Source organism: Mastomys coucha, unplaced genomic scaffold (assembly GCF_008632895.1).
Source record: "Mastomys coucha isolate ucsf_1 unplaced genomic scaffold, UCSF_Mcou_1 pScaffold22, whole genome shotgun sequence".
NCBI classification, from domain to species: Eukaryota; Metazoa; Chordata; class Mammalia; order Rodentia; family Muridae; genus Mastomys; species Mastomys coucha.
Genome location: NW_022196905.1, coordinates 157,041,696 through 157,066,312, shown reverse-complemented (window position 1 = coordinate 157,066,312; position 24,617 = coordinate 157,041,696). Strand labels below are relative to the sequence as shown.

General features: G+C 51.4%; 1 protein-coding gene across 4 annotated transcripts in view; it reads left to right on the top strand.

Annotated features, from left to right (window-relative positions):
- The window catches only part of Rasa3 (RAS p21 protein activator 3), a 224,645-nt gene that overhangs the window by 104,587 nt on the left and 95,441 nt on the right, over positions 1 to 24,617 (top strand). The window contains exon 1 of one of the 4 annotated variants that reach the window (XM_031339136.1): positions 4,736 to 4,974. The exons of 1 other annotated variant lie outside the window; for it this stretch is intronic. In XM_031339136.1, the coding sequence (XP_031194996.1) occupies positions 4,920 to 4,974 (55 nt within the window). In that variant the 5' untranslated portion in view covers positions 4,736 to 4,919. Of the gene's footprint in view, positions 1 to 4,735; positions 4,975 to 4,999; positions 5,021 to 17,493; positions 17,570 to 24,617 lie in introns of those variants that run through there. 2 more of the 4 variants (XM_031339140.1, XM_031339137.1) reach the window with 2 other exon arrangements.

Here is a 24,617-nt window from a genome sequence, read left to right as displayed (position 1 = left end):
CCCATGTGTATGACAGACAGGAGGAAGGGGTCTCCCCTGTGTATGACAGACAGGAGGAAGGGGTCTCCTCTGTGCATGACAGACAGGAGGAAAGGGTCTCCCCTGTGCATGACAGACAGGAGGAAGGGGTCTCCTCTGTGTATGACAGACAGGAGGAAGGGGCCTCCCCTGTGCATGACAGACAGGAGGAAGGGGCCTCCCCTGTGCATGACAGACTTTTGTGTGTCTGGCTAAGCATGACAGATGGTGAGCAGGGCAGCATTGGGAGCTACTGCTCTCTCCTTGGTGACCATTCTGGGGTTTTTCGGAAAGTCTTGTGATATATGTGTGGCACAGGGCTTTCCTCCCAGTTCTGTCATGTGGCAAGGATAACGAACACAAGATGCCAAGTTTGTAGAGGGATCTAGGAATAGGACCCTGAGACACAAGCACTCTGTTACTGGGATCCCTAGGTGGTGGAAGCCTCAGGATCTGGTAGGAACCGACCAAGATCCAGTCCAATGTGGTATATAAGTCCTTGGGTCATCGACTGACATAGATTCTTGTGTCCCAGCCTTCCTCAGGGCTGTCTGCAGCCTAGGATGGATGGCAGCTGGGCCTGCCTGGCACCCCTGGTGGGTACCATAGACCTCGGCTTGTGATGGCTGGTGGCCTTATGGCCACATGGCTCTACTAGGGCTGAGCTGGACTGATTGGCCATTCCCTTCAGAACCTGGAGGACCAGTCTATGCTCCTTCAGCTGAGCCGCAGCTTGGGATTTTCATCCACAGACCACCCCGGTGTTCTCTTCCTGAGGGTGGTGTGAATTAGACACCACGGTTATCTGCCACGTGGGCAGATAAACTGCAGGGCTCTCTTCTGTGTCCACCTAGAACTTTCAGCTTGCTAGAGATGGGCCACAGAAGTGACTCAAGTTTCACAATGAGCCTGCTGGCCTCAGGCCCTTCTTTACAGAGGAGAGTGGGAAGTGAACATTGTTCATCCTTGTTTATGAGGGACTTCCTGGGGACTTTGGACACCTGGAAGCTTTGGCAAGCCTCCACAACCCTGTTAACTTCCTTCTGGGTGCTTCTAAGCATGCCTCAGCAAAGCACACTTCTCTCCCTCTGCCTGCCAACCTTTGGCTAACCACAGTGTCAACTCATGAATTAGGCCCGAGTTAGCGCAGAAAAGGGCTGTGACTGGGTAGGGACAAGCTATTCCTGGAGGCTACAGACAAAGTACAGTTCCCTCCCTGCAGGGCAGAAGGATCACTCGGAGGGCAGCTCCCGGCAGCCTGGACAGATCTGTCCTGGCACCAGAGCTGCAGCCAGGTGGCTAGCGCCTTGAGTCTGTGGTGATCTATTCCCCTTCAAAATCTATCTGGCTCTTCAGGAACATGTCCAAGGAACCACACCGACCCGCTGTGTCTCCAGGGGCAGCACAGGTCTCTGTCCTGGGATGTGTTATTACCATTCACCTTCCGTTCTGAAACCTTGATTGGCCTTCCCAACAGAGATAGCGCTTAGCCTACAGGCTGAGGGCTCGTATGGGTGTTCAGACTTTTACTGAATTTGCCTACACAAACTTCACATTCCGCACAATAGCGCCTTCATGATGCTGAGTATGCAGTTGGTTTACTGTGAGCCAGTCCCATGTAGGTCTCAGCTGGCTTTCTAGCTTTACAAGTCTGCATTGCGCCGAAGCACCATGGCCTTGGGACTACAAGCCCTAGCCATCCTGGAAAGACCTGAGTGGAGCCCTCTGCTAAGCAGCCGCTTGCCCCTGGGGCAGTGGCGCCCTCTGCTAAGCAGCCGCTTGCCCGTGGGATGCCCTTGAGCACTCTAGCAGGCACCTGTGTGGAGCAGGCACCTACCTACCAGGCATCATCCCCAGACTTCAGCTCCATCTTAGTTAGCAGGCTGTAGGTGTGAAAGCCGCTCACTCTGTTTGCCTCCCTTTATTAATTAAGGCAGAGCCAGTCTGCTCCTGGAAGTGTCTGGCTCTCACCTGGCTCTCCTGGCCTGGCGGCCATGATGCCCCTGCCTCGTCTATGGCGCTGACAGTTAGTTGCCAGCTTTCCTCTGTCAGCCTCTGCTCCCATTTCTGACCCTGACCTCACTGCTGCCAGGGCTTAGCTCAGTCTTAGCTTGTCTAGTCCTGCTATGGCCACCTGTTCCTGAGCATCTCACAAGTGTATCTTTACCCTTGTGACTTGTTACAGAGCATCACCAGCCCAGCCTCACACAGTGTGCCTTCCCCAGCTAGCCACTTCTCTGAGGATGTGGCACTCTTGTCTGTTGTCTGCCGTGACAGCTTGGCAGCCTTACTTCACTGAATGTGGTATTGTGATTTTTAACAGCTTCAAAGGCTGTCCCAGGACCATGGGGTATTTGCTAGGGTGCTGGGTCCACCTGTAAGTGTTAATGAAATTTCAACAAGTCACTTTGCTCCATGTCTTTCAGATCTAGATCTGTCTCGCCTCACCTCTGGGAGGCTCATACTCAGTGGCTTGGAAGGTCTGTTGGTCGGTCGCCTGTCTCCCTCATTCAGGCCTGGCTCCAGGCAGTGGTGCTAATCTAGTAAAGGTCGGGGACCAGTCGGCGACCTGCAAACATCTATGTAGAATTTTAGAGAGCTCTCAAGGCACAGAGGTCATTTGCTTTATTGAGAGAAACAAGACCACTAAGCAGATTTAGAGGAGTCTGGAATTCAGGTTTTTTCTTGGCTTCCCCTCCCCCTTGTTTTGTGTGTACCGGTGCAAGTGTGCTCGAGAATGTGTGTGTGTGTGTGTGTGTGTGTGTGTGTGTGTGTGTGTGAATTTGACACAAGCTAGAGTTATCTGGGCAGAGGAAAAACTCACTTGAGAAAGTTCTCAAACATTCTATTATATTTCCTGTAGAAAAGTCTGTAGGGCATTTCTTCTTTCTTCTTTCTTTCTTTCTTTCTTTCTTTCTTTTTTTTTTTTTTTTTTTTTTTTTTTTGGTTTTTCAAGACAGGGTTTCTCTGTGTAGCCCTGGCTATCCTGGAACTTACTCTGTAGACCAGGCTGGCCTTGAACTCAAGAAATCCGCCTGCCTCTGCCTCTTGAATTGGCATTTCTTGATTGTAGGGTGCTGACGGTTGGTATGGGAAGACCCAGCTTGCTGTGAAAAGGGCCAGTCTCGCTCAGGGCGTCTGGAGTGGTTAAGACAGAAGAGTGCGTAAGCCAGTAGACAAGGCAGTGAGCAGCCCTCCTCAGTGGCTTCGGCTTCTGTCCTTGCGTCCGGGTTTCTGCCTTGACTTGATGATGAACTCTGAGGAAAATAAACCAATTCCTCCCCAAGTCTACTACAGGGGTTTTCTGTGAACTTCTGCTGTCTTGAAACTTACTCTGCAGGTCTGGTTGGTCTCGAACCCAGAGATCTGCCAGCCTCTGCCCCCTGCACGGGGATCAAAGGTGTGCGCCACCCCCCACCCCCCAACCCCCAGGGCTTTTCAGTCATTTCTTTTTTGGTTTCCGGTTTCCAAGTTGTTTTTGGTCGCGGTGCTTTATCACAGTACAGCAGCCCAGTTAATGCAGTCCCTTGGTGATTTTGTGTCACCTGTCCCCCACCCCATACCTGTCCAGCCATGTGCCTCCTACCCAAGTTCTCTACCACTGAGGGGAATTCCTGAGCTGGGAATTCAGTGTTTTAAATGTGTTAACCTAGAGGGGCTCCCTCTCTTCCCAGTCAGGGCCTGACTATGACCCAGCCGCGTCTGGAGGGATTCCAGCACCTTTTTGGGTGTGCTGTCTATACACTGTATTTCTGTTCTCTGGTTGCTGATGAGAGCACTACCAAGGGGCTTTTGTGTCACACCTTTCTTTCAGTTGGTGTATCAATGATCTAGCCTCCTGAATCCACAGCTGATGCCATTTCGGATTTCAGACCTCCCAAGCGCAGTATATTCTTTCCACAGTCTCCTATCCAGCTTTCACTGCTGAAGGAAGGGCCTCCCTGAAGCCCACAGCAGACGCTCTCTCTACCACCACTCCCCACCCACCTGGGCCAAGTCGGTGGAGATACTTCTGTGACTATCATTAGGGACTCGGGGAACCCAGAGCTCTTGGTCCTCTAGATAAGCTGAGAGTTATGCCAGCTGCAGGAAAAACTTAGTGGAGGGATGGGGATAGGATCTCATAGTATAGCTGTAGAGACCCAACAATTCCTAAGTCGCATACCAAATTGTCAGTAAGCACCAGGTTTGAAGGTTCTGGAATGCTAAATTCAAGGGCCGAGTCGAGGCTGCCTAAGCCCACCACAGTGCAAGCAGGGACTGCTTGATGGGCACAGGGTCCACTTGACCTCACTTTGACCGTGCATCCCCTTCTGATTTCTCCTGAGCGATCGCCAGGTGTCAATTTTCTCAGTCCCTGAAGCTGGGGCCAGAGGAAATCTTTTCCTTTCATATATTTTGCTTGAATATGGCTTTTTAAATTTTAAGTGCGAGTCGGTCTCACGGGACCTGACGGTTAAAACACAGATCAATACTCACGACCTCTCTTTGTCCCAGGTCCAGGGAGTCCAGACCAGCGGGGGCTGTGAAGAGGGACCGCTCGCTTTAGGGGCACTCCAAGGCTTCCGATCCCGCCTTAGAGCCCGACTCCGCCCCCTTACAGACCGGACCAATGGAATGCAGGGTTTGACAGTAGGCGGAGTCGTACTACCCCACCCCTTGCAGAGCCTTAGCCAATGAAGGTCGGGGCTCTGGCGGAGGAAGGCGCCCACAGCCCCGCCCCCGAGCTCTGCCAATGGAAGGGCGCGAGGCGGTGCACCCGGGCAGAGCGCGGACCGCAGCGCGCGGGGCTCCGGGGGCATCCGCCGCTCGGCTCCGTCTGCGGGCTTCTTCCCCTGTCTTGTCCCCCTTCTGCGGCCGCGCTGCCGGGCCCTCGCGCGTTGGCGAGGTCGACAAGCAGCATGGCGGTGGAGGAAGAGGGACTGCGGGTCTTCCAGAGCGTGAGGATCAAGATTGGTGAGGACCGCGGTGGCGTGGGCAACTCCCCAGACCCCTGCTCTTGGTATTCGGCCCGGCTGGACCGGCTCCTCGTGTTTTCCCAGTCTAGGCTGCCGGGTTCTCCGTGGCATTGCGGGGGAGGCGGGACCTGCTTCAGGGGGCGTCTGTTTGTGTGAGTGAGCGCGCGTGGTTGCCTGCGTGTGTCCGTGTGCGCAGCACCGCTCCGGATCTCGGGCGCCTGAGTTCACATGCACGAGCACGCGCGGATCCGTCTGGGTGCTCCTACTTCAGGGATCGGGTCTACTGATGTCAGTCTCCTGGTGTCCCTTTCACAGTTGTGCGCAGGAACTTCTTTCCCAAGGAGGGGGCGCCCCTTCACCCCTTCGGCTGCGCAGTGCTGCAGGCTTCGAGGCTGTGCACGAGCGCGACTGTGTGTGTGTGTGTGTGTGTGTGTGTGTGTGTGTGTGTGTGTGTCTGCGCGCTGCAGGCGTGGTGATGGAGCCACCAGCACCTCCCCCTCCTTTCATTGAGAACTGGCCGTGGGAGCTGTGGCCCGCAGGCCTGGCATTCAGGCTACACTAGGCTGGTCGGGACTTCGGCAGCAATGCTGGGGGCAGGGAGTGAAGTGGAACTGGAGTGATCTGGAGAGGACTTCCTGATTTTTTTTTTTTTAAACCTGGAAATTTCGTCTTTCCCAGTTGTTGGCTTTCTTTCTTTTTCTTCTTCTTCTTTTTTTTTATCTTGTGAGTGATGTGTGAGTCTACTTCCTTACAGTGGTTTTTCTGAAGTGACCGTTACACATCAAGCCATTAACGCACTGGGCAGGGGCCAATTTTCTTGGAAGGAATTCTGGGTCCTAGTGCACTGTTCCTGTAGTCTTTTTCCCTCTGAACTGCGCCCCATATTACTGGCCTGTTCCCATGTGAAAAGGCCCCTAGTGGGTGGCAACAGTCACAGCCAGTGTCAGTTGTTGATGACATTCGATGCTGTCTGAAGAATGCCAGCTACTCGCAATCAGCGTGTTGCTTCCTGTCCGCTTTATTTTGCTTTTGAATCATCGCCGAGACAGTTTGATCTTTGGTTCAGAAGCGCTGTGGATAGCATGTGGTGTTTGAGCTGGAGCAGAGGGCACGGGAGGATTTCTCTTGCTTTGATGCCTGGAATTGCTGCCCGTTTCCATGTGAGGGAAGGGGCTGCTTTCTGTCCTCTGTGGGCAAAGACCACCTGTGTGAGGGTGGCCAGCTTCAGTTTCCTCCAGCCAGATCCTCTGACCGACTGAGTCCGCCAGGCTCCAGGGGTACTGTGCCCCTTTGCTTAAGGAGCTGGGTGGTTGTGGAATACTGCTGGGGAGAGTCAGGCCAGTTCAGAACAAGGGTCCAAGACTTTCTCTCCCTTTCAGCACAGAGTGCTTGCTTCAGTCCTAGAACGGCTACTGTGCACACCGGGAAGGATTTTAGTTCCAGTCAAACAAAGAGGATTTCTTTTCCAGAATAACATAGTAAGTAAGACAGAAGGAGAAAGGAAAGGCTCCCGTGCCCAAGACAACAGTCCAGTCTGTCTGCTGGAATAGGGTCTTCACTAGAGGGGCAGGAGAGGGGACAAGTCCTAAGATCCCTCCCCCGTTGCTAGACTTTGAATAAGGGTAGGAGCCTTCATTGCCTCTGACTGCATAGGGGGCTGGGCAGCACCCAAATGTTTAGGATGGTGGCAATGAGTGAGGCTGGGTACAGGTGTCCAAGCTCCCTCACATGGAAATGGGCAGCAATTCCAGGCACCCAAATGTTTAGGATGGTGGCAATGAATGAGGCTGGGTACAGGTGTCCAAGCTCCCCCTGCCTCCCTGAATGTTCCCTGTCTTTTCTCCCCTCGTCATTTTTCTCAAAGGTCCCTACCTGCAGGGCTGCTCAAGAGGGGTGGCTGTGTGCTCTCTGGATGGAGTATGCAGGGACCATAGCTCTGCAGATCCTGCCATCTGTGTCTAAGCACAGATAAGTGTTGGGTTAGCCTTTTTGGAGTGCAGAAAACAGTGGTAGCAACTGGTTTGAGCTTGGTGTGTCTTGACTGTTCTGCTTGTGTGATATCACTGGGGTCCCCAGGGAAGTCCCATCAGAAGAACAGGACTCCTAGCCAGGTGGGTTAGGTAACTGGGCTTCCGGTGTGCTACATGTAGAGTCTAGCAACGGAGAAGGGACCTCTTGGGTTTTCCTTTGCATTTCTGGTTTGTGGTCATATCACTCTATGATTTACATCTGCCCGAAGTGACACTAGTTGTGACACTGTAGTTGACTTGAGGGCAGAAGTATTGACCCTTTCTGCCCCTGATTCTCTGTCTCAGTTTTTGTCTCTCTGTCTCTATCTGTCTGTCTGCCTATCTGTCTCTGTCTTTCTGTCTCTGTCTCTGTCTCTCTATCTCTGTCTCTCTGTCTCTGTCTCTCTCTTACACACACACACACACACACACACACACACCAGAGTAACTCCTCTGAGCCTTGTCTCCAGGCATGATGGCTTCCAGCAAGCCTTCTGGTGACTTTTGGGCTGACCTATATGAACCTCTTTCTTGTCACATCCATTTCCCCATCTGAATAAAGGCGGAGGGGGGGCTGCATCCGGTGGGAATACACAAGGCTGTCATCTGTCCTAGTCAACACCCTCCCCCACCCAGAGAAGTTCCCAAGAAGGAAAGAGAGACAATTGCCCCTAAAAGCGTACATACAGATAAACGCCATTACCACAGCTGTGGCTATGAACCAGGGAAGGGGCTGGTGTTGAGAGGTCTGCCCTCTACTTCTTGGTTTTAGAACATAAGATAGTACTTGGTTTCACCAGAAATGAAGCTCTCTGTTCTCCTTCCTCTTTCTCATTCCATCTACATTTTGCTCACACAGATGCCAAAGCCACATAAAAGTCAAGTATCTTTAAGAATGCTGACAAAGCATCCCCAGGCTTGTCTTGAGGTCCCCGCTGCTCCTCTGTTCGATTCTAAGTGCATGGTTATTTAGATGTGTTCTTCCATGCACTTAGAATCCTAAGTATCATTGGTAACAATTACTGCTTTGTTACAACCATCTTCAGCCATCACATGGGACTGACCCACGCTTCCTTGAGGCTGCTGTATTGAGGAAGTGTGTAGCTCAAGGCTCTAGAGCCAGTGCTGGCCTGTGATTGGGTGAATAGCTGTGGCCAGAGCTCATCTGCCCAGCAATGCTATTTTGGGCCTGGTGTTCCCTAGGGTTGCAGTGTAGCTTTACTTCCCAGTCATGTCTCCTCCCTCACAATATTTATTACTTTTTTTTAAAAAAAGTGCTCCCTTGATAAAAATGTTGAGTGCATAGAGCTAATTATCATCTATCAAGTAATAAATAAAAATTTAAAATTCCGGCTTTGTATTCCCAGGCCAGAAATGTTCTCTTGCGCTGTTACAAATGGCTTTGTTCATTTCCTTTCCGTTGAGGTCTCTACTGAGCTCCCTGAGCCCCCAGGAAGCCAGGCTATGCCTTCTGCTTTCCCCCTGGACTCTTGGGTGATTCCAGTCTTTCTGCCTGAACAGCACAGCAGCCACTCTGCGTCCTCACTGAGGCTCAAGTTAGAGTGTGGCTGAGGAGAAGTCCAGGGGCAAGCAGGGCATATAAATGGCAGCTCCTCCCACTGAGCAGGGTTGGGTTGCTGTGGACCCAGCCTGGTTTCCTGCCTTCCGTGCTCTCTCTCTGTCAGTGTGCTCTTTGTTGGTGGTCTCCCCTGGTGCTCTCTCCTGGTACTCTCCCTCAGTGCTGTCTGTCAGTGCTCTCCCTCAGAGATCTCCCGCAGTGCTGTCAGTCTGTGCTGTCCCTCAGAGCTCTCCCTCAGTGCTCTCCCTCAGAGACCTCTCTCACTACTGTCCCTCAGTGCTCTCCCTCAGTGCTCTCCCTCAGTGCTGTCTGTCAGTGCTCTCCCTCAGAGATCTCCCGCAGTGCTGTCAGTCTGTGCTGTCCCTCAGAGCTCTCCCTCAGTTCTCTCCCTCAGAGATCTCCATAAGAGATCTCCCTCAGTGATCTCCCTCAGAGATCTCCCTCACTGCTGCCCCTCAGTGCTCTCCCTCAGTGCTGTCTGTCAGTGCTGTCCCTCAGTGCTGTCCCTAGGTGCTCTCTCTCAGAGCCCTCCCTTGTCTTTCTGCTGACAGCAACCCTAACCAGAAGCAGGGGGAACCAGTGGAAGCAGGGGGAGCCAGTGGAATGAGGCTGTGCAGAAGTGAAAGATGCTACAGGGCTATGCCTGGCTAGTCAGCTCTGAGGAGGCAGCAGGTGCCAGAACCCTAGATTAAGGGCTGGAAGCTCAGGGCTCCAGTTAGCCCACTGAGCAAAGTTGCCATCTCCACTGGCCACAGTGTATTCACACCAGGACTGCTGTGGGTCACAGCAGGCCGTGGACCTGCAGGGGGCAGTTGTGCTTTATGGGCTAACGCAGTTGTCATGGCTGGCCAAGGCTGGCTTCCGGGAGAAGAGGTGCTTTGTGAGTCCCGACTCTAGCCTTTGTGTACAGTAGTTTCTGGGTCTGGCTTTAAGGAGATGCCACATGGGCCAAATGTGGTCATTGGCATGGGAGACTTGAGATTCACTTGAACTCTCTCATGCTAAAATTAACTCGGGTATTCCATTAAGCGAGCTCAGCTCAGCTGCCTGCGGTATTTTTAACTGCCCGGGACTAATGTGCAGATCTAGGCTGTACCTGTGGAAGCAAGGGGAGCTCAGGTTGGACAGCTTCACCCTGCTGGTGGGCAGAGAAATGCAGATTCCAAGTGAGGGTTTTTTGCACATTTGTCTCATTAAATTTAAAAGTTTTTTTTTAAAACTATTTCATTTATGTGTGTGTGTGTGTGTGTGTGTGTGTGTGTGTGTGTGTGTGTACACATGGACGCCATACCTGCAGAGGCCAGAAGAGGGTACTAGATTCCCTAGAGATGGTATTGTCTGCAGTTGTGAACTGCTTAGCAGTGCTGTTGACTGAACTCAGGTCCTCTGGAATACCTGCAAGTGCACTAAACCTCTGAGCCTGTCTCGTTAATTCTCAATTCTCACAACCTCATGACATGGATGTCCATGAAGGGAGAATGAAAAAAATATCCATACATATACATTCATGCATGTATAGATTCATATTTATATATGTTTATGTATGTATATATATATATATATATATATATATATATACATAGCCAGCCTGTGTCGCCTCTGAGCATGTCCGTCAGTCCACAGGACACTTACTTACCCTACCATCTTAGATTTCATTGGTGGCTAGTAGAGGGACGAGGAGAAGCTTTGAAGGGAGGAGCAGCTGATGTTGAGGGTGGGGGATGAATGGGGCATGGGTCCTTGCTGAAGCTATCAGGGCTCAGCTGACTTCAGTGAAGGCTAACGAGCTCTGAGACTCACAGGCCGATAGGTGCAGGACTTTAATCTTCGAGGCGCTGTAAGATCGAATAAGGGGGACCATATGAGGTGACACGCCGTAGCTCCAAAGTGATGATCCGTGGCCATCATTACCTGAAAGGCAGAAAATATTTTGATTTGATTCCCCAAAGCTGATTATGTGTCTGAATGCATAAGCTATATATGCATGCACACACTGAGGAACTCGCTGCAGCTGGCTGAGGGCAATCGATGTTGAAGTGTGATTATGAAAATATTTAGCAAAATAGATATATTCCACTTCCCGGTGGCCACCAGTGAAATGATAGCTGAATTTGTTTGTGGAATGTAAAAAATAAAATAAAATAAATGGCCTTTTGCAGTGGCCTTTGAAGGTCCAGGTGGCTGAATGACCTTGGAGATGGGCTGACCGAATTTTAGGACCAGAACCCCAGACAGCCAATGAAGAGAGGAAGTGATGGTTCCGTTCTTAGAACCAGAAACTCAAGATAGGGTAGTGGCTGGTTCTTGATAACAGTGCAGTTTTAGATGAAGTGACATTTATCTGAGTGGAGCGTGATGCTTCTCTGAACCCAGCTTACTGACAGCAGATACACCAGGGACCAGAGCACCGAGGACAGAGGCAGTGTTTCCTGGATAAGTTGAAGCTGTTGGCTCTGTTAATTTGTAGCAAATTAGAGTTCTGCCCAAGCGGTGCATAAATAAGTGAGGACTGGGCTTTTGATTAGCAGCTAGGGTAGCAGTGTGAAGAGAGATGACTTTGCCCTTGTCCTTGAAGGGAGGTTACCATGCATCCATGGGTCCCAACATCCCTCCCTGCCTCTGATATTGTGAGTTATTGGCTGGTAGTGCATACAACATTGGGCATAGTAGATGGAGCTTCCCTGTGGGGAGAAAGCGCAGGTAAGTAGGTTATGTGAAAACCCACACATGTGACTGGTAGGCGCTGGCTGGCTTCTGGAAGGTACAGAGTGAATGATGTCCAGTCAGGCGTGTTGGGCTGAGCGGGACCTCAGGGGTCACAGCTGGCCTTCTTGAGGTGCCTGTCTAGGTAGCAGTCTATCTGCACAGCTGGAATGTTCTAGCGTTCACAAGACGGTGATTATGTATAGGAGCGCTCTCCGCCCATCCCTGCAGCCAGCAGTTAAATGAACACATATAAAAAGTAGCTAGCTGGGCTGGAGAGATGGCTTAGTGATTAGGAACACCAGCTGCTCTTCCAGAGGTCCTGAGTTCAATTCCCAACAACCACATGGTGGCTCACAACCATCTGTAATGGGATCTGATGCCCTCTTCTGGTGTGTGTGGAGAGAGCAATGGTATACTTATATACATAAAATCAATAAATAAATCTTAAAAAAAAAAACAAAACTAGCTGTTGAAAGGGTGGAATATCATGGGGCATCCACTGAGGGACACGGGAAGTTGTCTCTGGGCCAGTTGTGCACTGTCTCCTGTCTCCTGGGCTCTGCCTTGGTGTCTCCTCACTGTAACTGTACACTATGTCATGTCTCCTAGGCTCTGCCTTGGTGTCTCCTCACTGTAGCTGTACACTATGTCATTTCTCCTGGGTTCTGCCTTGGTGTCTCCTCACTGTAACTGTACACTATGTCATGTCTCCTGGGCTCTGCCTTGGTGTCTCCTCACTGTAACTGTACACTATGTCATGTCTCCTGGGCTCTGCCTTGGTGTCACCTCGCTGTGAAGAGGTGACAAGGGACAATCTCACAACAGTAAAGCTCTTCTTATGGTTGACGACTGTTAGTCAGAGTTCTCTTTGGGCTCTTGTTAAGAAGACAACTCTCTTTCCTGTCTGACAGTGGTTCATGGGAAGGTAAGGCTGCCCTTCTGTGCTCTTTAGTCCCAGTCAAATCTTGGGGTTAGCTTTGTGCTGGGCCCACCATGGCGGCACCCCCGTGGCAGCCACTGCTCTGAGAGCTTCGAGGGGCCCACCATGGCGGCACCCCCGTGGCAGCCACTGCTCTGAGAGCTTCGAGGGGCTGAGGGCACACAGGTATGTGTGGAGCATCATTATGGTCCCGAGAAGTCTCTCTCATGTTTTATCCAAGGCTCTGAGAAGCCAGGGAACCTCCCACTAAGTTGTTCTGTGGTAAGCACCTGCGTCCCAGGGTCTGGGAGTCTTCGTGATTGGCAATGAGCGGCCCTGGTGGACTTGACCTCCAAACATGAGTGGATAGCCTCCCAGTGGATGCCCTTCCTTCTCAGTGCCTTTTAGACGCAACCTTCATGGGACTAGTCCATGGAACAGAGTCTTCTCCGTGACCAGTAGTGGTGTCAGCAGATGGCATGGAGCAGAGAGAGCTAAGGAGCCGGCGTCTGGGGTGACCATTTGCAAACCCTGCCCTGGCTGAGCAACATCCTATCCAGTCTTCAGACCCGCATCACAAAACACGACCACTACGAGATGTCTCTCTTCTCAGCCTTGGCGTCCAGGGTGCATGATCTTACCCTCTTACCCACTCTCTCCTGCTGCCCTGTGCCAGGAAAACCCATCTGGAGAAGGAAGCATGGCTTTGGCAGGCAGGAAGCGGGTGGAGTGCACAGTTCAGGGAGAGGAGGAATCTCAGCCCCAGGACCCTGAGTCCCTGGGTATCTGCTTTGTTTTGGCTCTGGCTAACTTGGGATTTTCCAAGGCTGGGGTCAGACTGGGGCACTGGGCTTTTAGCATCAGTCCAGGAACATGAGGCGCTTCCGGAAAATTCATGTGTGTGTAGGCCCCAAAGGCCCAGGTCCGCCCGGACTTTTGTCTTAAGGATGGGATGAATGCTGTGAAGGGACTGGTTTTCCCACGGCCTTTGGGGTGAGGGCCGAGCTGGGGAATTCCAGACCCTCAGAGCTGCATAAGACAACTTAGCCTCCTTGGGGAGCCTTGCTGAGCTGGCCTGAAGCCCTCAATGCAGGCAGACTGCTGCAGGATGGAATTCTGGGAAAGCACAGCCACCACATAGCCCAGAGAGGACACTACCTCTTGTCCCTGTGGCTGATCACCAAAACTGGTGGGTTTTGCTGCTGGGTTCCGAGTCTGTGCCAGAGTTTCATCGGTGCAGTAACCTCAGCCGGCTCCCTGAAGAGAGAACACCGCTGGCCGTTCTGCTACACAGCCCCTGAGCCTCGACCTAGGCTGGGCACAGGAAGGAGGAAGCTGGCTGCTGGCCTCCAGCCGGAAGGGACCCTTGAAGATAGCCATTCCTGAGTGTCAAGGCTATCTCTTGAGTAGCGATCATCAGATCAGTAAAGTCGTTGACCTAGGAACACACAATAGGGCACTTCGTCCGCCCTGCAAAGCCGAGTCCTAATGGCTGGAACTGTGCCGTGTGTTTGTGTGTCCCGCTGGAGGTCTCCTGACACTGGCCACCACTGAGGTGGGAGGTGGGGAGAGAGAACTGATCTGTACTCATGAGGCCAGCATCCAGGTTAGGGCAAGGGTTGTTAAGAGGTGTCATCGTAAGATAGAGTTAGGATCTCATTTACATATGCATGTGTGTGTGTATGTGTGTGTATGTACACCCTGGGGCCACCTGCAGCAGACCTGCATGCCCCAGTATGTGTGTATGTGTGTGTGTGTACACCCTGGGGCCACCTGCAGCAGACCTGCATGCCCCAGTATGCACAGTGTGATTATTGTATTGATGGTTGGGGCACTCAGCCTGGGTTATGTTGATTTGTCCTTTTCTCAGGATTCCTAACAGCAGGAGTGGATCCATCTGGCACTGTGACATCTGCATGTTTAAAGTAGTCCTGATTTCCACACAGTCCTTTATTTGTCCTGTCACCTGCATGGGCGGGGCTTCTGCACTTGCTCTCCGAGAGCCCTTCAGACAGCTTTGCCTCCCACACTATGACTTCGGTGTTTGGACGCACCTGCTGGCTCTTCCACTGCCCATACCATGAGATCTTTTCCCACAGTTGTTTTGGGATTTTTACATACGTTCTATTTGTGTGACACACACAATGTTTCTAGGCCCCCAGCTTAGCGTTTTTCTTGTGGGATTCCTTCTGTTGGCTTCTGACCTGTTCTCTTAGGTGGCCTCTGGCGGGCAGGAGCTAAGACCCGGTCTTCTAAGCGGTGTGCTCAGGAAGCTGCAGTGAGACCCAAGTAACCGTAGGGCAAACGTGAACCCTTAGCTCTGTGAAGGAAGGCACGAGCGGAAAGAGCTTCAGTAGGTAAGCCGTGACCAGGGATCCCAGCAGGTACGAGCCATAGCCTGACACAGGTGCGGAGCAGGGAACAGGTGCTGCAGGTGACTGGGTTTTGACAGTAATTCTGGGTGGCTCGCGGGCAGTTGAGATGATGCAGGCCCTGGGTCAGGTGGACTCTTACCAGAAGATGAACGAAGGCCCTGCCCGGACACCCGGCCTCTTTGAGCTGTGCTGGATGCACAGGCCCCTGGCTGTTTCTGGGCTATAGCTCTTCTGCAGCAGTTCCCCTGAGGAGTCCCGCAGGCAGCATCTGAGACATTAGTGTGGCCGTCCCGCTCCCCAGCTGGTCCCATCGGTCTGGAATCTGTGACATTCCTTTGGTCTTCATCACTTCCTGCTTCGGGCAGCCCTGCGTTCAGTGTTTGGAGAGAGCTTCTCAGTGTTGGAACCCAAGAATGTGTTTATGCGTGTCCTGACTGGAAATGAAGAGTCACGTGGAAAGAAGAGAAAAAAAAATTCACTGTTTTTCCTAGTGTCTCGATTCAAATTTTTGTTCATGAAGTATCTTTCATGATTTCTGTAGGGAGAGTTTTTCCTCCTTTCTGGGCCCCATAATTTTTCTCCAGAGGGCCAGAGGAGTATGTCAGGAGGGTTTGGTAAGTAGAGGACGCCCACAGGGTCTCATGCCCCGAGTCAAACACACCTTGCTTATTTCTTGTGGCTGTCACTCTCAATGGGGTAGCTCACCCTGCCCCGCCCCCAGTCCCAGCTCCCACTCCATGGAGGCCGCCCACCTCAGGGCTGGACTATATAGCAGAGTGGAAGTAGGGCGTCTGGGTCAGGGTCCGGAGGCTGATAGGCTGCGAGTGTCTGGAAGCTGGTGGGCCGGGCAGGGTCTCGAGGTATGCCAGCGGCCCTGGCTTGGGGATAGCATGGGCAGGGTTGCAGATGTAGCCTTCTATGTTTGGATTTCGATACATTTCAGAATGCTTGGCTACCTAGGGAATGCAGCGAAGAACAGGTGTTGCCTGGGAAGGTTCTGACATCATCAGGAGGCTGCCTGCCCACAAGCATCATGGTTTGCGCTTCGTCTCCCCCACTGAGCTGCTCCCTCAGTTTGCATGGCCCTTGTCATCAGGGCAAATGAAAAGTGTAGGACAGACCTTCTTCCAGAGTGCACATCAAAGAGAGGGCTCAGAGGGAGTCCAAGAGGGCATGGGAGTGAAGTGGAAACTTCTAGATTCTTTGGAAAGTAAGTGACGTCAAATGCTGTTTTGCTGGGGCACACAGGTGAAAGGATGTCCTGCTAGAGCAAACACGGGAAAGAGTGTTTTCCTGAAGCAGACACAAGTGAGAGATATTTGGATATAGCAAACACGTGGAAGGATGCTTGATGAAGGAATATAAATATGACCCCACAGACGGTGGGAGAAGAACACTTAGCTTTGGTTTGCTTCGCCTTGCTATTCTTTGTTAAAGACATGCATGTATTGGTTCACCTTACGTACCGTTTGTTGAGCTCGACTGATGGTAATGCTGCCATTGAGAGAAACTCACCCAAGAGCTGCTCATGAGATTCCTGTGGCAGCTTGCCGCTTCTAGGGCCTCACTTTAGGCTGGTTGTTGAACCTAGACATTTCTTCAGGATTGAACTACACTGCGTGGTGTGTCCTTGCTGAAAGGACTGGATTGTAGCTGCTGAGTCATGTTTGGTGTCTGCCTGCCTAGAGGTCTGGTCTGCAGCTGCTGAGTCATGTTTGGTGTCTGCCTGCCTAGAGGGCTGGTCTGCAGCTGCTGATTCGTATTTGATGTTTGCTACATTTGATGATGTTCTCCGGCCGTTTGATGAACTGCTGCCCAAGAATATCGATCTCACCTCTAAAGAACTATCGCTGAACGGGTCCACTTCCCCCATACCCTAATAACGTTTCTCTTCCACTCCCTCTGCTGGGTGGTAGGCTATTGGAGAGGTTGAACCCTTCCTTTATTGAAAGTAGGTTGCAAAAGTGTATGCTTACTCTAGGGTTTCCCTAGGACCTTGGCCTTGCTGGTCAGGAGCTGATGGAGCCGTAGGGCCCTGTCATTCCTACCTGCTGGCTCTAGGGTGTCCTGTTAGCCCCAGCTTTGTTTCACGTGGCTGAGAAAGCTATGGCTTCCGTGAGGTCAGACTGGAAACCCGGGGGAGAGGGCTGCTTGGTGTCTGGTGTATGCTTGTCCTTTAGCACCGATCACCTTCTTCCCAAGCAGAGCTGGAGAGCTTAAGGCATAACAAAGCTGATGCTGCCCTCTGTGTCTCTGCTGATTGCCATCCTACCAGGTCTGGAAGAAGCACGTACAGAGGGGCCGTCTTTCTCCGATGCGGGGCTTTTATCTGGGATGTTATCCACCGAGGGTCACTCGGCGATGGCCGGGACTCTTGTTTGTTACGTGGGCATCCATGGGGCTGGGGTGCTGGCGTGAAGCCCCTTTCTTGGTGACCTTCTTGAACAGCATGATGGGAGGAGAAGACTGGTATGGGGACACTGCTGAATGTCTGGTGAACACCAGGAACGCGTCTGACCCTAGTCCTCCTCAGGAAATGGAATATCACGTTACTGTCAGTCATACTTTGGGAACAGGGAGCAAAGACCTCTCTGCACATTGTGCTGGAGAAGAGGCTCCAAAGCTGTGGATGGTGTAACTGATGCTTGCAGTCTTGGGTGTGGACCCAAGGGACGGAGGTGTCTGAAGTCTACCAGCTGGGTGACCCTCACGTGTTACTGATGCTTTCTATGCCTTGGCTTCACATCAAACAGTGAGACTAATAAGTGCTCCTTCCTAATAGCCTTGCAGACTGGAGAGTTTGCGAAGTGCCACTTCCGTGTGGGCACGGGATAAGCTGAGCCCGATGTTGTCATTGCTCTCTTCTGGTTTCTTATCTCACCCGGGAGCCATGTGGGGGTTGGTGAGAGTCAGGGCCTGCTCAGGGTCATAGGACTATGGGTGAGCCAAGGCCTGGGCTATGTGTAACCGGCTGAAAATCTTCAGAAGGACACAGAGTCTTCTTGGTGAGTGGGTACCATATGTGGGCTTGGGGTGGGAGGGCTAGGGATTTGTGAGACCCCCCCCCCCCCGTAAACCAGAGCCTGTCCTGCCTGCCTTGCGAAGGCTCTGTTTCCTACATTAGCTGACCGTGTTCAGATGTCTTCCATGGTGTACTCTGACCTACCATGAAATGCTAACCTCAATGTGGCCTTGTGTCTGTGTACAGTGTTCACAGACTGTCTTGCAGTAGAGGCGCAGTGTGTAGAGTTGTACATCAGGGCTGCTTTCCCAGAAGCTGTGGCTGGGCTCCTGGACACAGGTGAGAAACAGTCATGGCCTCGAAGCTGAAGGAAGCACTTGACCGTGTGTAGCAGGTAGCCCAAAGCCACTTAGCGTAGTCTTTAGAGCTATGTCCTGGGCTATCCTGTCGCCGTCTCTACCATGCAGGCCATCATACCAACAGATGCAATGTGCTATGGCAAGAGTGTCCCTGAAGGCCCGTGTGGCAGAGGCTTGACCTCTAGGTTGGTGCCACTGGAGGACAGATCTTTAGGTAGTGGGGCATGGAGGATGCTGGGGCCCTGAACCCCTTCTTCTTGTCCATTCTCGTCCATTGTTGTTCAGCTAGGAAGCCGACGGCTCTGCTTCTTCACACGATCCATCCATGATGTGCTAACACTCGCCTAGCATGCAGCCTACTGCAGCAGGGACTTCCTGAACTGAGCAAAGTCAACCTCTCTGTAAGGTGATGGACCTGGGATGCAGTTTATTTTGCAGAATTTAAGAGTGTCCTCAAATTGAGCCTAGCTTAGAGTAGACCCTGTATGCCATATAGTCCATGTGAAAGGCAAGGTCAGCTTTCAGCACTGGGTCCCGGTGTTGTACTCTGAGGCTCTTGCTTGCTTTCTGTGAAGATGTATCCGCTTGCCAGTCTTGCACCCAGCAAAGCTTACTTCGATGGCTCAGCCAGGAAACCCAGGAACCCTCCTCCACAGGGGTTCAAAGGCGACAGATACCTCATTGCCCACCTATAGTGAAGGCTTCAGGGGATCTGAAGGGATTCTGGGTTTGCCAGACCTTGGCTCTGTGCACCATGTAGCAGCCTGTCCCTGGAACTTGTCTTTCCTGCCCAGGCCTGTAGCTGCCCACGAGGACTGGGTGACCTGCTCATAACACTTCAACTCCAGAAATACCAGGAATCTCCCTGACTTGCATCCCTAACTCTCCCCGGGGGCAAACTGGGTCATTTCGTCATTGGTGCTTTTGGAAGTAGGGCTAACAAGAAGTTGACATAAGAGGAGTGTGGGAGGCAGGGTGTCCCATGTGGCTTAAAGGCCACAAGAATAAACTATTTTATTTTTCAGGGTAAAATAAGGCCTGGGTTCATTGCGGTCTTAGCAAGCAAATGGCCAGTTTTTAATGGGCAGCGTTCATGCGGGCTGTGAGAGCTGGGAAATGCTGACTCTCATGGCCCCTTCTCTCTTGTCCTCAAATGTGTAAGACCCATATGTCCCTTCTCTCTTGTCCTCAAGTGTGTAAGACCCATATGTCCCTTCTCTCTTGTCCTCAAGTGTGTAAGACCCATGTGTCCCTTCTCTCTTGTCCTCAAGTGTGTAAGACCCATGTGCCCCTTCTCTCTTGTCCTCAAGTGTGTAAGACCCATGTGTCCCTTCTCTCCTGTCCTCAAGTGTGTAAGACCCATGTGTCCCTTCTCTCCTGTCCTCAAGTGTGTAAGACCCATATGTCCCTTCTCTCCTGTCCTCAAGTGTGTAAGACCCATATGCCCCTTCTCTCTTGTCCTCAAGTGTGTAAGACCCATATGTCCCTTCTCTCTTGTCCTCAAGTGTGTAAGACCCATGTGTCCCTTAGCTCTTTCCAAGATAGTTTTGGACTGGAGTCTAATAAAGGAAGCCTCAGGAAATCCAGAATAGAACGCGCACGGCCAGAGGAAGTCCATTTTAAGCTCTACAGATAAGTTAGTGGTTTGGAACTTTCTAATAGTGTCACACCATTCCACTCGCTGAAGTCAAGGGGTGTCACGTCCACTCAGGGCTAAGAGTCCACTTGGAGCCTGGAAATGCAGGTTAAGGATTTATGGTGTTTAATGAGCTCATGGGTGTCTGACATCAACTATTTTTCTAAGCTGGGTCTGGGTCTCTTTTGGCTTCTCTTACTTTCAGGAGCAACTTGGTCATCAGGAAGAAACTCGGCAGTATTCTGCGTTGCTGTTTACCTCCTTTTCTTTATGAGCAGCAGCTTACAGGGATACTGTTCCTATGCTTGCTTCCCAGTGTGTCTGCCTGTGGCTGGTTCCTGTGCAGGAGCCCTCCAGCCCCGAGTCTCCATGCCTAGGTGCCAATGCTCCTTGAAAGTGGAGTCAATAGCCTTGTAGAACACAGAGGAGAAAGGAGCCTGGGGTCATGGCTTTAGGATGGAGGTGCATGGCTTTAGGATGAGTGACCACCAAGAATCACTCAGGGGCTGGTGAGATGGCTCAGTGGATAAACGCACTGTCTGCTCTTCCAGAAGTACCAAGTTCAATTCCCAGCACCTACATGGTGGCTGACAACCATCTATAAAAGGGTCTGGTGCTCTCTCCTGGTGTGCAGATGGACATGCAGACAGCATACTCAGACAATGAAGAAGAACATAAAAAGAATCGCTTGTATTCTGATTCCTGCCTGCTAGATAATGGGGCCCAATATCCTTGCCAGGATTTCCTGCTGTTGTAATGGGTCAGCTCTTACCATAGCCTGGCCACTCTGTGCTCTTAGGACTTCATAGCATTCCTATGCCCCCTCCAGTCTTCCTGTCTTGCCCTGTCTTAGATGAGAGACCTACCCTTTTTCTGTAATGCCTACAGAAGAGATGTGCTATTCTGAGTTGTACTGGGAGGACCCCAAATGACTCAGTGACCCTCTAGAAACACATCTGTAGCTTGTCCTTGATGGCTGATTTACTACAATGTAGGTGTTTGGAGGAGCTATGCAGTTAGAAGTTGTTTGGGATAAAAGGCAGTATGCATTGGTATGATACTCTGAGAGGCTGGAAGGCCTATGGGTGGGAGGTGGCATTTCCTCTGTGTAGGCATCAGCCAGTCTCACTCAGTTTGTGGTCCAGCCGTGGATGGCATCAGCAGGTGCTAGTCTTGGTGGTTCCTGTAGCCCTAACAATGATGGTGTCAGTCAGCATGGTGGATACATACTCTTGGCTTGTGGCTTGTTCACTATGTGCAGGGCCTAATCTGGGCTAGAATTTCATCCATATGGATAAAGGGCTCTCCGGATGGTCTCCTATGCAACAACAAGCACGAGACAGATGCGAATGTGTTGAATTCAAGTGTATAGACCCTCAGAGGGCTGAGCAGCCATTGCAAACTCTACCTGTGTGGGCTGGAAACTGGGACACTCAGAGCCTGTGGCTCCTCAGCCTCACTGCGGTAGCTCCACGTTAGCAGTGTGTCACTGGGGAAGTGTGATGGTATGTCTGCGGAACCTTATTTATGGACACTGACATTTGGGTTGCATGTAATCTTCAGATGCTGTGAACTGTCTTTTTTGATAAGATTATTTTTGAAATCTAAAAGCCATGTCTGGAGAGATGGCTCAGTCAAAAAAAGTGCCTGCTATGCAAGAATAAGGGCTGGAGCTTAGCAGCCATGTAAAGGCTGGGCGCAAGAGAGTGGAAATCCCTGAAACACGCAGTCCTACATGGTTGTCTCCATCAAATCCCTCTGCTCACGGCTCAGGGAACCCTGTGGAAAAGAAGGTGGTAAGATTGTTAAGAGCCCTTGAGGATGGAGGGCATCAAGGAAACAAGGCCTTCTATACACACTGGAGCGCTCTCTCTCTCTCTCTCTCTCTCTCTCTCTCTCTCTCTCTCTCACACACACACACACACACACACACACAGGAATGTTTACCCTCCACATACATGACAAACAAATATAAAAAGCCATTTTTATCTTGCATTGGCAAACACAATACTTGATTTGGGGCTTCTGCCTATCTTGCTGACCTAGCACTAGAGTCTAGATGCAGGATAGCCTGTAGCCTGAGAGCTGGTCCAGGCTCCATGCTGCTCAGCGTCCTCCAGGGTCTGTGCTGCTGGTTTCTGTGTTGGTGCTGGATTTGGGCCATTTCTTTTTCTCAACTCACCAATATTTCTGGTTATAGAAGGAGTGTTTTTCCTCCAGCCACATTTAGACCGTGGCTAAGGGAGGCCACTCAGTATCTGTGATCATGAGGCCTATGCCCTGCCCAGACATAGGCCTGGGCTGTGTCAGGGCCTAAACTTTTTGAGGGAAGGTCCCATGCCCTGTTCCATGCTCTGGGGCCCCGTTGCCCTTAGCTCTGCTGGGAAAGCAGAACTTGGCTAATCAGACGCTTAGGGAAGAACAGAAGCTGCGTCCGTGGCCAAACAATTCTTTGAAGTGTGTCGGTTGGAATTCTTGCTGCAGAAATGTGTGGGCCAGAAGCACGAAGATCCTTGGGCTAGCAGGAGGTGAAGCGGTTTATTTTAGTCTGCTGAAGAGGTGGGCAGTCCTCGTATAAACACTTTGCTGCTATGGTGTGAGCTCCTTGCCATCCCGGGCAAGCTCCCTGCCACGTCACTGGTATGTGATGCCACCACCCACTTCTTTGCTTTCACCTTTTAGGGGTAAGTCACATGGCACTAAGCTTTTTTGTTTGTTTGTTTGTTTGTTTGTTTTTTCCTGAGACCAGCATGCTTAGCAGAGCTCAGCTTGTGAGACATGGATGATTGTGAGATAAAGTTATTGCAAGACATGCTCAGGCCTTACCAGAGAGAGCTGTTCCTCTTTAGTGCCTGAATGAGCTGGTACCCATGCAGGGCCAGTGCTACACAATGTACTCACAGCTTGGCCTCGCCTCTCCTCGCCTTATGCTGACCATGGTGCTTGCTCTGTTGAAGCTTGCAGGGCCGAAGGCTTACGGCAGGTAGAGTTGTGCAGGGGTGTCTCTGTGAGGGTGCTGTGATAGCCTTTTTTTAGTCTAGTGAGGAACCTCAGGGAGGACTCAAGGCCCCTTGCCTAACATCAGAGCTACCAGAGACCCCCAGCCTCAAAGCAGAGACGGGATGAGAGGGAGGCAGAGAGCAGTAAAGTGAGTCTCTCTTCTCTTTCCTCAGGCTCTACCCTGAGTTCTCCCTAAATCCCGCTCTGCAACTGTCGCTCCAGGTCTTTGCTGGGCTTTTACGTATGTATATGGGGTGGTGGTGGGTGAGGTTTGTAGGATCACTGTAGGCCATTTAGGGCAAGACGGAAAAGCAAAGCTAAAAGATACAGAGCTATAGTTCCACACCAGGGTGCCCTGGACATAGTTAGCCTAGCACCCACTCTCCTTTGGAGGACCGGGCTTTGTCTGTGAGTGTCTGAGAGCTGGAGTGTATTCACTGGATGGTTTGCGCTCCACTTAAGGAGGCTGGCTTGTGTAATTTCAAATTGGACCTATATGATGTTCCCAGCTTGTGTTGAGGGGAGACCCTCTTGTCTAAGCACCCTCTAAACCCATGCATGACCTAGCCACGTGCCGACCTTGTGAATGGCCAGGAGGGTGCTTGCAGGGAGCTGAAGGTCTGTTACTACTGTTCAGACAAGGGCCTGCAACGTTTGTTTGGTTTTTTTGTTTTTTTGCTTTTTTGTTTTTGGTGGGCAGAGGATGAGTACGGAATCGTATCCTTCGGTTCCTTTCTTACTTTGTCACGCTGGCTGCGGGCCGTAAGAGCTGCTTGGGTCATCAGCCTAGTTGTCTGTATCACCGTATTCTCCTAGCCACAGCCTCGTGTCTACTGGTTTTATTGTGTTATTCTCTGCCTTAGACAGCAAATATGTGGAACATTGACTAAAACTGAGCTTTCAAGCCTCTGTCTGATCCTGGGCCAGGTGGGTCATGGAAGGAGAGGTTCTTGCTACCATTGGAGTGTTCCTTCTGCTTATGACACTTTTCCTCTTTGGCTACTCTAGGCCTGGACTTTGAGAGAGCTCACGTTGTAGGTAAAGGCTGAGTTTAAGCCATACTGCAGCATCACCAAGCCAAAGTCTTGAGAACCTGGGAGCCTGTTTATCAGAGTGAAACCCTTTGGCCTGGAATCTAGAGTGTCACTAATGTTGCCCCCTTGGGATTCTGACTTAACCTAAGGTCACCACAGTTGGAGGTGGATGTAGGGGAGTTCTTCGTGACCTGGAACTTCTGTACCCTGGTACCCTAATCCCCTGAGTCCATTATTTTGCACTGGGTTGGGGGGGGATATCTGCCTGGGCTGCTGGCTATGCTGCCCTGGAACATTGCCCTGTGACACTGGATAGCATTGTGTAGAGCCCAGTGGAGCAGAGCTTTTCAGGAAGGCATCCTGAGCATAAGGACATGGGCTGCCTCTGTGTCACCTACAGAGCTGGGCCGCCTCTTCATTGCCCACAGAGCTGATCCATAAAAGGAGATTCTATCCTCCTGAAGTGCCCCTTAACTCTAGTACTCAGAAGTGGTGCTGGCGGGCAGGGGTGGGGGGGATGCATAGCCCATTCCTATCTTGCAAACCTACATTGTTGGAAGTCTGCTAGCTGCAGTTGGAAAGTGGAGGGGGCAAGGTTGTTCATTTCATGCACAGTAGGTCCCTGGAGAACTGACCAAGCAAGCAGAGTCGATCTACTTTACTGTTGGGGAAATCGAGGCTTGGAGAAGCTCCTATCTGTTCTGAGCTAGGTCTTCTATCTTGGGGTGAAGGTCCTTTGATGATACAGGCCTCTGTTTCTGAGGACCCAGGGCCATGGGGTTCTGTTGGGAAGGACCACTGCTATGTGAGCTCTTCTGCAATGGCCACTGATCCACCCTATGGTGCTGAAACCTGTTAACAGCGACTGGCCGATACTGGCTTTTGCTGCTTCTGTCATAGGCTTTGTACCTTCTGAGCTGACTGGGAACTATGGATGGTGAGGGAAGGGAGACAGAGGTTCTTTAAACTGGGACTGTGAGTCCTCTGAAAGAGTCTAACAAAATGCCAAGGGAACCGTCTAGAGTCTCACACTGGGTGTGGGGAGGGGGCGGGGTCTAGAGT